The following is a 10,924-nucleotide window of genomic DNA, read 5'->3' as shown; positions in this document are numbered from 1 at the left end:
GCCGGTTGGGTTGGGGATGGGAACTGGCCAGGACGACCTGTGGGCCATCCTGGGAGCCGGTTGGGTTGGGGATGGGAACTGGCCAGCCCTGGTCGTCCTGGCCCTGCCCCCTGCTTAGGCCTCAAAGCCAGCCCGGGGGCCCAGCCTCAGCCCTGCCTCTTTCCTGGTCAGCAGATGCAGAACCCGGAGGTCCTGGGTCTGTCCTGGCTCTGCCTGCCACTCACCTGGGCAAGTTACGTGGGGAAGCAAGGTGCTATTCCCTCCTCTGTGAAAGGGGGCCGTTCACACCTGCTCAGCCACCTCAGGGGTCATTGTCAAGGTCCAATGACACTGAGATTGAGGAAATGATCTGTAGACTGTGAAACAGCACTGTGGCTGAAAGGTTTTGTGGAGTGACTCTCAGTGACCTCAGTCCGTTCCGGCTCAGTGGCAAAAGCTTAAACATTGGAACCAAACCACCAGAGGTCAAATCCCAGCTCTCGCCCACCTGCTAGATCTTCAAGCAGATGACCTGACTGCTCCATGTCCCCATCCCTACAGTGGGCTGTTTAACACCTATAACCTGGGTTAACATTTATAAAAATCCTTAACGGAGTGCCTGGTGTGTAGTAAGTGCTCAATAAATGTTAGCTCTTTCTGTTCCCAAGTAGACCCCAGACTTTCCAGATCTGAATCCAAGTTCCCTTCTATGGTCAAGTCTCAGGCTCCTTTGGGCTCTTTCCAGTCTGGCTTCTTCTCTCCTCCCAGATGTGAAATACAGCTGCTAGAACGTTTTGATCTTCAGCTTTTCACAAATGAAGTCTCTGCTCTTACAGTGTTGGCCCTCGCTACAGGCCCTGATCTGACCCCAGAGCCTTGGGCCCTGGGGTGGGGGCTGCAAGCAAGGGCAGGCTGGCATGTGGAAGGGCCCATTCCCTGGAGTCCCTGGGGTGAGAGGTCTTCTATCCGGGCCCAACATACCCTGGATTCTCTCACTCCTCTCACTGCAGATGTGTGTTCCTGACATTTTTTCCAAGTTGAATCTCACTTTGCTATTTCCTGTCCAGTCCCAACACCGCCCACCCCCCACCCCCACACCCCAGCTCCAGGCCTGGGAGAAGCTCTGGACCTTGCTCACCACCAGAGTTTTCCTTTCCAGACAGCAGTGTCTAGGGGATGCTGGGCATCTCTGTGCCCCATGCATGTCCCCCATGGCCTGGCTTGCATGGAGGGTGTGTGTGGCAATGACAAAGAGGGAGAGCCCTCCCCAGGTGGGAAGGATCCAAGCCTGCCACTCTAACCTCTTCTGCCCAGTGTCTGTGCCCCATGCCAGTCTTAGCCTCATACTTCCCTTAGGCCAGTCAGGGCCTGCTCTGAAGCCCCCCTCCCCCACAGTGGGAATATTGCCCTCTACCTGCAGCCAAGGGAAGGAGGGAGAACCCCTCATGGGGATTGATCTTGTGGTTCTTAGCCAGTGAGTTAGAGTTCTCTGCGTACATGCCACTCCATTCCTCCCACCTGGATGAGAAGGGGCCCCAGAATCTATTTCTCACCAGCTCCTAAAAGTTCTATAGTTCATTCCTGGGTACAGACCCTGTGGGCATGGCCCAGAAGTCCACTGGTCACCTAGGAGGGGGATGGGCATTTGTCCAGAGAGAGGGTGGGGAAGGAAAAGGAACAGGAGGAGGGGTTTGCCCCTGCATTGGAGGGGAAGGGGCTTTAGGCCATGGCAGGGGGTAAGTCGTGAGCAATGCAGACCTTGCACAAGGCTTGGTAGCACTGCAGACACAAAGGTGATGAAATGGCACCCAGTCCTTGCCCCTGAGTTGCTGCCAGCCTAGGAAGGGAGATTGCATATAGACCGCTTGGGGGCAGGTGGTACCTCCAAAGCAAGTCAGGTTCAGCAAGCAGCTAGAATTAGTAGGTGATGACATTTTTGCCATTCACTCCATTCATTCATTCATTCATTCATTCAAGTAGTTATTGAACATGGGGTCCCTTCCTTCAGGATGCTGCCATTCCAGTGGAGATACAGGTGATTAGAGTGTGAGCCCAGGAGCGCCCAGAATCCAGCCTGGGCACAGAGAGGACTGTGAAGGCCAAGTGTCAGGACAAAGTCTCCCAAAGGAGATTGTCTTTCTTTTTTTAATTTTTATTTCATTTTATTTTATTTGAGACTTTTCTTTTTAGTCATCTTTCTTGAGGTGCAAATTACATACAATAAAATGTACCCATTTGGGGGCACCTGGGTGGCTCAGTTGGTTAAGCGACTGCCTTCGGCTCAGGTCATGATCCTGGAGTCCCGAGATCGAGTCCCACATCGGGCTCCCTGCTCAGCAGAGAGTCTGCTTCTCCCTCTGACCCTCCTCCCTCTCATGCTCTCTGTCTCTCATTGTCTCTCTCGCAAATAAATAAATAAAATCTTAAAAAAAAAAAATGTACCCATTTTAAGGGTACAGTTCAATCACGAGATGTATATAGCCAGGGAACTGTCACTCCAAAAGGTTCCCTTGTGTCCCTGCCCGGTCAGCCTGCCCCACCCCTGGTCCCAGCCAACTAGCGACATTTCTGTCACTGAGGTTAGACCTTTCCCCCCTAGAGTTGCATCTCAGTGAGGTCACACAGTATGTCGCCTTCTGTGTCTGGTGTCCTTCACTCATCACGTGTGATTGAGCTTCAGCCGTGTTGCTGTGAATGTCAATAATTCTTTCCTTTTTCTTACCGAGCCGTTAGAGGAGGTGACGGTTAGCTGAATTTTGGAGGGTGACTTAGCTAGCCAGATAAACAAAGGGAGGAAGGGCATTCCGCGGAGAGACTAGCGCGAGAAAAGGCCAGAGGCTGCAGGGACATGGGCTGGGCGAGGCGAAGTCGTGGGGGGGGGGGGGGGGGGTGAAGGGAAGGAGAGAGACTGGCAGACTCATTGTTTTTCTTCTCCTCCTTGGGCCTCTTTCCTGCTGCCATCACCTTGTCTAGCCAGTGAGGGCTGGGTCTGGTTTTCAAAAGCGAGACCATTTCCTTCTGGCTGGGCTGGGCTCCCCAGGGAGGGCCAAGGCCAGGGCAGGGCCTGAGACACTCGCGCCAGGTTATCTGGGACTGGATGTGCATTACGGGGCCACGGCACATCCATGCACGCTGGTGCTTGGGGGCTCTGGGGTTCTCTTGGGCTCCCCCGGGCTTGTGTTTTCCTCCACGTTATCTGATAAAACTCCTTTGGAAACATCTTGATCTTGTCTGAGGGGCAAGAGGTGTTCACTGCCCCTACCCCGACCTGAGAAAGGCAGGTGTGAGGGCCGCTGGGGGCCCCTCTGCTCTGGCCTGTGGGGCGCGGGGTCTCAGCAGGCCCTCTGTGGCACAGGAGCCTGGAGTAGAACTTGTGCTAGGCTCAGCATCAGCCTGAGGTCACACAGAGTTGACACCACGCCTGTCCAGCTGCTGGGCCCCACCCCCGCGGCTGGGTGCACAGATGAACTTGTCAGTGTGGCCACGAGCGCCGGAGCGAGTTGTCCAACATGGCTGGAATGTGTTTCCTATGGCTTGGAGCTTTGGAGGCCAAGGACTGAGGCCGAAAGAGGGGGCCAAGATGGCCTGGTGGGAAGCTGTCATTAGAGATAGCAGCTTCGGTAGACTCACCCTTGATTTCTGTCTCTGTCCCCTATCCATCCTGACCCTGGTCATCCTTCTTTGCTGGCCCAGGTCACCTTTTACCTGCCCGTGGCCCCCTGTCTACCACCTCGTGTCCTGGATGACCCTTGCCTTCCCCGAAGAAAAACGAGTCAGTCGTCACTTACCAAAGTGATTTTAATTTTACTGTCTGGTTCTTTGAGGGTTCATTCAGACTCAGTGAATTTGCAGGGTTGGGCTCTGAGGCCTCCCGGGGCAAATGGGGCTTTGGGGAAACAGAGTCAAAAATAGCAGTTCAGCCCCAGCCTGACTCTCTTAGCCAAACCACGTCTGACTTAAGCACTCCAGGGCTTTGTGGGGGGGCACTCTGGGTCCCCCTTGAAGTGAGGGGTGGGGGTCCTGGGCTTGGCGGGGGCTGGAGAAGGTGACCTTTGGCTGTGTGATCTTCCACAGGTGGTCCACGGGCTGCAAGCGTATGATGGCTTGTCTCTGCCCGAGGATGCCGAGACAGTCACAGCAGGCCGGGCTGGCTGGAGGTACTCAGACCTCTCTGACGACGAGGACTTGCTGGCTGACGAGGCCTCTGGAGGTGAGCAGAGGGTTCTGGTGGCAGGAAGTGGAAGAGGTAAGGGGGTGGAGGTGGGGTTCTTCCCACTGGTCCTTAAAGAGGCCCCCGGAAGCTGGCCCAAGGGGGTGCCTCCAGAGATGGGCATCCTAAGCCCTGGTCCCAATGACCCCCAGATGCTCCGCTTACAACCTGTGTGACCCTGGGATGGTGGCTGCTCGGCACAGCACAGGGTGATGAGGACCGACGGGGAGGTGGTGGACAAGGCACAGTAGAGGACAGTTACCACCCCTTTCTGCACCCACTCCTGGCCTCACCTGGCGGCCAGTGTGACCGGGCCCCTCCCACCAGCATGGGCAGACAGTCAAGTCCCCAGAGTGTGCGGCCTTGGTCCGCACCCTCTCTGATGGAGGCTTCTGAGTGGACTTTTCCCGGCCAGCCTCCCTAGGCATGGGGAAGAGGCGACAGTTCTCGGCTTTCGTGACCTGGCCCGCTATGTGCCAGGTGCCCCGAACTGCGCCCGACACCCAGTAGGTACTCAACAAATACTCAACGATACATCTCTCTTCTGCTTGCAGATGGCCTGGGGAGCGGGGACCTGGGCAGCGGGGACTTTCAGATGGGTAAGTTGCTGAGGGCAGAGGTCCCCTCCTGCCCCCTTGCAGAAGTCCCAGGGCAGGTTTTCCCCACCACAGAGGTCCCATCTCGGGGGCTGAGGGCCTCAAGGGCTCCATGGGCCTGCCATGCGGGTTGTCTCATGCTTGCCGAGTGACAGTCATGTGGCCTGATTGGCAGGTCCCTGCGAGGTAAGGGATGGCTGGGCTCTGTGGCTGTCTGTGCCCCAGGGATGAGGCTTAGGGCTGCAGGCAGAAAGTGCCCACTTGTAATAGGTACTGAAAGCCAGACACTCAGCATTCAAAGCAAAATTCTCATCTGCCAGCTCCACTGTGGAGTCCTTCCCTAGATCCCTTTTTGGGGGTGCAGAGCCAGGGACCCCTGGCAGGGGTAGCCAGGTAGGGGTGCTCTCTGGCATAGGACATTTGGGCAGGCCAACTGAGCGGGCAGGGGGTGGAAATAGCCTCACCCTGGACCCGGGAGGGACCCTGCATTTACTTTGGGTCACCTGCTGGGAAGCCAGGGGTTCCTGGGTTGGAGAAGAGGGCTGGGCTTTGTGGAGACAAGAGAATCAGGCCTCCATCAGCTGCTCAGGCTGCCAGCACTCAGTGCACAGTGGAGCTGGGGCCAGGCCAGCGCTGGACCTCAGAGTCTCTGCTTCTTCCCACCCCAGGATTCTGGGTAGAGACGGAACTACCGGGTAACAAAGCCCAGCAGCTCTGTGTGGTTCCTGCTGCCTCCTCTGGAAGCCAGCGCTGAGCACTCTGTGGTCAGGGCCAAGGGTGGAGCTCAGCTCAGGCGGATGACTGGGCGGCCGCACTGCATCCAGTGCCTCCCACCGTGGTGGGCCTGCGCCTCTCCAGGGATGGGATCCCCTCCCTTTGACTGGTGCATCGGGGGCATCCGCATGCCAGAGGGTGGTGTCCTACCTGGGCAAGTGCAGACAGGAGGGTTGGCCCCTACATGTCCCGGTCCTGACTGTGACCTCCCAGCCCCTGGGACTCAGATCCTGCCTGAAGCTTTTCCCCATGTAGGCCTTTCCAGGCCTGCGGGACGCCTGGGAGCTGCCTCTTGCTAAACCAGGCCTGTCTGCTGAGGCCCTGGTCCTGTCCCTACTGTCCATTTGGAAACGTCTGTGGCCCCTCCCCCCGGGACTGTCGACCGCGGTAGCTCTGCCCTCTCTGAGGGGCCCTTGCCAGCCCACCTCCCCGTGAGATGCAGCTGTGAGGGCAGGAGGGGTCAGAGGTGGGGGAAGGGGCGGGGAATGGGGAGCAGCAGCTGGGCAGGGCCTGCTAGGAAGGCAGAGGCCTGCGCTTGTGAGTGGGGCCTATCCGTGGGAAGACACAGGGCCTCAGACCCTCCAGGCCCGGCCCTGGCACCAGGCCTCTGCCCTTGGGGCAGGTCCAGGCAGCTGGGCTGCGTCTGAGGCCGGGAGGCAGCAAGTGTGTCTTTCATTCCCAGGGTCTCCTTGCCCGAGAGCAGTGCCCACCCCATGCTGGGAAGCAAGGGCCATCCTGACCAAGATGGGGCCACGCCGGCCATGCCCCTTGCCTGGGCTCTGGCCCAGCCCCCCACCCTGGAGCCTAGCCCCTGAAATGATGCCGCCCTCCCCTCAGGCAGGGCTGTGGCTTCCGCAGCCTCTGCCCCTGCCCGGTCCCACGACCCCCACCTTCTGTGTGCTGGTACCCCAACCTGGCAGACAGCCCCTGGCTCTGACTCCCCATCTCTGGGACCCCCACCCACCTCCCCTCCCCCAGTTTCTTCCTATCTCTCACCTGTCTGGCCTGCTCTGACACCCGTCTCTGTCTCTTCCTCCCTTCCTCCCCTGCCTTGGGCTGTCTCCTCCTCTTTGTCTCATCTGTGCGTCATCCTTCTGTCTCCTTCTGTCTTTCACCGTCTCTCTCTTTCCCTCTCTCCCTTCCTCCTGTGTCTCGAACCTTGCTCTCATTCTTCTCCCGCTTGCTCTCTGTGCCTCTGTCATTTCCTCCTGTCTGTCTGTTTCTGTCTCCTCACATCTCCATCTCTCTCTCTGGTCACCTCTACCTCACTTGCTGTCCGTCCTGGCCACTCTCTCTGCGGCTCTACTCTGCAGGCCGCAGGCTGCCCTCCTGTGGCTGGTGAGGCATGTCCTCCCAGTAAGTGAGGCCAGGCGGCCTGGGGGCTCTCTCTGCCTCCCTCCCCGTTCCCTCTCCCCCACCTCCCTGCCTTGTCCTTTCTCCCTCTCCCCTTCCTCCCCAGCCTCTACTTTGTCATACACAAGGCTCCAAGGCACTTTCTTTTTGGGTCTGGGGCTGGCCGGCCCCTGCCCAGGACATAGCTAGGCCCCACCTGAACACAGTGGGCGGGGGCCCCTGGCGTTCCCCCACCCCGGGCGCTGCTTGGGCAGATATGAGTGCAGCAACCTCTCGGAGAACAAGGCCCTAGGGGCTGCAGGCAACTTGTACCCACCTCAAGACTGGCTGTTGCTGGGCCCACCCAAGGGACCCAGGGCCTCCTGGGGCTGGGGCTCCAGGGTCTGGGTGTGTGGCAGAGCAGTTCTTCAGCAGGGAGTTGGTGGGATAGTCTGCTTCGGGGCAGGGGGTGGTCACGAGCGTGTTCCCCACCCCCACCTGGGTGCAAGCAGCTCCCGGCCTCCTGCCCCTCCAGCCTTTGGCTCCAAGTGAGCTGTCTGGATAGGGTCAAGATGAGGGCCAGGAGGGAGCGCGCTGGCCAGGGTAGGCACCCAGAGAGCACACCCACCTCAGGCAGCTTCACTCTGTTACAACACCCTCAGCTCTGGGGGCTGGTTTCTGGAACAGACAGGGCTTTACCTTATGCCCCAACCCTCAGGTACTGGCCGCGGGGAGGCAGGTCAGGATGGAAGAGGGAGGTTACTCGCCCTGACCTACCCCTGGTCTGGGAACTTGCCCTGACCTACCCCTGGTCTGGGAGGAGGCAGGGGTGGGGTCAGCCTGGAGGGTCCGAGCCCTTCCCAGGGCCTAGGAAAAAGGGGCTTTGTGGCGCCCCGGCCCCCTCCCCCAGGAGGGGGCACATTCCTGGGCAGAGGCCCCGGCCTCCTTGCCCGCGCTAGGCCATGGGGCTGAGGCCAGGGGCTGGGGTGGGGGACTCTCAATGGGCCTCTGTGCCTGCTCACAAGGGGCCTCTGTGGCCGAGCTTACGGCCTCCACGCTCCGGCCCGCAGAGCGCCACCCACCCGACCCCCGGGAGCCCAGCCCAGCGCGGTCCCTGCGTTTCAGAGTCGATAGGGGCGCTGTCACAAGCACCCTCTCTCCGTGTAGGAGTCCACTCCTGCCCCATCCCAACACCCCAGGGCTTGCTTAGCCCAGGCCACAGACGGAGAGGGTCCTTGCTCAGGGGTGTGTGCCCCTGTGGGCCTGACCAAGCGAAGCGGCAGGGGAACGGGCCTTGTAGTTGGGCCCAGCTGATCCCGCTCCCTGCCCTACCAGCCTCGCCCTGTCACTGGTCACCTCTCTGAGCCCACTTCCTCCTCCAGGACTTTGCAGCTGCTCTTCCCACTGCCCGGAATGCTCTTCTCCCAGATTCTTCTCCATGGCCCACTCTCTCCCTTCAAGGATCCCCTTTGAGGAGGGTCCTTCCCTGGCCACCCTGGGAATGTAGCAGTCTACTACCCCAGCACACCCTCTCCCCCAGCCCTGGTTCCTTCCCCAGAGGCCATATATTTCTTGCTCTTGTCTTCTTTCTCCTCCCACTAGAAAGCGATCTCTGTGGGGACAGGAATGGTCATTTGTGGAGTTGACGGCCGGACTCTCTGCCCTGAGAACACCACCAACCACGTAGTAGGCCCTCAATATAGATTTGTTCAAGGAATAAATGCCTCTCTCAGATGAAAGGTGGTAAAACCAAATCCATCCCTCTGGTTTGTTGTAAAGACCAGAGACGATGATTACAGCTAAGCCAGGCAGCCCCTAGTACGCACCCGGCGCTGTTATAAGTACTTTACGTTTCTGAACTTAACCCTTACAAGAACCCTCTGCGGTGGGCGCTACTATTACCCCTATTCTGCACATGAGGACACCGAGGCGCATTGTCGGTGGTTAAGTGTGCTGCACGAGGTCACAGGGCTGTAAGTGGCCATTTTGCTCCAGCAGCTAAGCTTTTTTATTAAGCTACACGGCCTCTCGTATAGGAAGAGCTCACGTTGTATGGCACCTGCTATGTGCCAGGGTCTGTCCTAAGCACTTATACATATTTAAACACTTATAACTCATTAACTTGGCATTTATAATTAACACCTCAATTCGTGAATGTTATAAGATTTAATGCCTAAAAAATCTTGTACATAGTAGGGGCTCAAGAAACTGTGTGTGTGTGTGTGTGTGTGTGTACACAGTGGTCTATGTATGTAGTGCGCATGTACACGCTGGTCTATGTGTACTGTAAGCATACGATACAGACTGATTCAGCATCTACTACGTGCCGGTCTCTGTTCTAAGCACCGTGTGTGTGTGTGCTTGCACGTGCGTATGTATGTGTGTGACTCATTCGCAGCTCATATTAACTCGTATTTTCTTTTTAATTTTATTATGTTATGTTAGTCACCATACATCATTGGTTTTTTGTTTTTTTTTTTTTAAAGATTTTATTTATTTATCTGACAGAGAGACAGCGAGAGAGGGAACACAAGCCGGGGGAGTGGGAGAGGGAGAAGCAGGCTTCCCGCGGAGCAAGGAGCCCGATGCGGGGCTCCATCCCAGGACCCTGGGATCATGACCTGAGCCAAGGGCAGACACTTAACGACTGAGCCACCCAGGCACCCCTACATCATTGGTTTTTGATGTGGTGATCCACGATCCATTGTTTTCATATAACACCCAGTGCTCCACGCAGTACGTGCCCTCCTTAATACCCATCACCGGGCTAACCAATCCCCCCCCCCCAAAACCTAGTTTGTTTCTCAGAGTCCATAGTCTCTCATGGTTCATCTCTCCCTCCGATTTCCCTCTCTTCATTTTTCCCTTCCTTCTCCTAATGTCCTCCATGCTATTCCTTATGTTCCACAAATAAGTGAAACCATATGATAATTGACTTTCTCTGCTTGACTTATTTCACTTAGCATAATCTTCTCCAGTCCCATCCATGTTGATGTAAAAGTTGGGTATTCATCCTTTCTGATGGCTGTTAACTCGTATTTTTAACTGCTACATGAACTCATGAACACTATGTTTAATGTGTATAAGACATTATACAGGGACTCCTGGGTGGCTCAGTCGGTTAAGCGTCTGCCTTCGGCTCAGGTCATGATCTCGAGGTCCTGGGATCGAGTCCCGCATCAGGCTCTCTGCTCCGCAGGGAGTCTGCTTCTCCCTCTCCCTCTGTGCTTTCCCCCTCTCTCTCTCCCTCCCTCTCTCTCAAATAAATAAATAAATAAATCTTTAAAAAAACAACAACCAGGGCACCTGGGTGGCTCAGTCGTTAAGCGTCTGCCTTCGGCTCAGGTCATGATCCCAGGGTCCTGGGATCGAGCCCCACGTCCGGTTCCCTGCTCAGCGGGAAGCCTGCTTCTCCCTCTCCCACTCCCCCTGCTTGTGTTCCCTCTCTCACTGTGTCTCTGTCATATAAATAAATAAAATCTTTAAAAAAAAAAAAAAAACAACCACCACAAAATGTTATACATATCACATATATGTAGTAGGTGCTTAGGAAGCAGTTGTATGTGTATGCCCCCACCAGGCTGCTATGAATTTATTCAGCCATCACTTCTTGGGCACCAGCCATGTGCCAAGCACTACACTGGCTCTGGGGATGCAGGGGTGAATGAGATCCGGGGTTGCTCTCCTCTTCAGGTTCACCATCCGGCGGGAGAGAAAGGGGACACCAGCTCCTGATTTCTAGCACTTGCCCTGTGCCAGGTGCCGCATCTAAGTGCTTGGGGAGATGGTGTGTGCAAGCATGATGTCATTTATTCCCTCCAGCTCCCAGTGTGGTCAATGTAATTAATATCCTCGTTAGACCGAGGTGGAAACAGAAGCTGGGAGAGGTGAAGTCAGTGCCTGCGGTGTGGCTGACCTCAGAAGCCATGGTTTTCACCATGATACCCTACAGTCTGTGTGTAACCGGGCAGGATCTATGCAGTGCAGAGTGGAAGCTGCTCTGATGGGGGGACCCCAGGGGCTGGCGGATCCA

The 10,924-nt window shown here is 56.7% G+C and overlaps 1 protein-coding gene across 1 annotated transcript in view; it reads left to right on the top strand.

The window, feature by feature from the left end:
• The window catches only part of HSPG2 (heparan sulfate proteoglycan 2), a 98,732-nt gene that overhangs the window by 29,060 nt on the left and 58,748 nt on the right, over positions 1 to 10,924 (top strand). The window contains exons 2-3 of the mRNA XM_044913818.1: positions 4,054 to 4,189; positions 4,744 to 4,788. Coding sequence (XP_044769753.1) covers positions 4,054 to 4,189; positions 4,744 to 4,788 — 181 coding nt within the window. The remainder of the gene's footprint in view (positions 1 to 4,053; positions 4,190 to 4,743; positions 4,789 to 10,924) is intronic.

The sequence above is a fragment of the Neomonachus schauinslandi genome, chromosome 4 (assembly GCF_002201575.2).
Source record: "Neomonachus schauinslandi chromosome 4, ASM220157v2, whole genome shotgun sequence".
In the NCBI taxonomy this organism is placed as follows: Eukaryota; Metazoa; Chordata; class Mammalia; order Carnivora; family Phocidae; genus Neomonachus; species Neomonachus schauinslandi.
The sequence above is the reverse complement of the archived record's forward strand: the minus strand, read 5'-3'. Positions and strand labels throughout refer to the sequence as shown.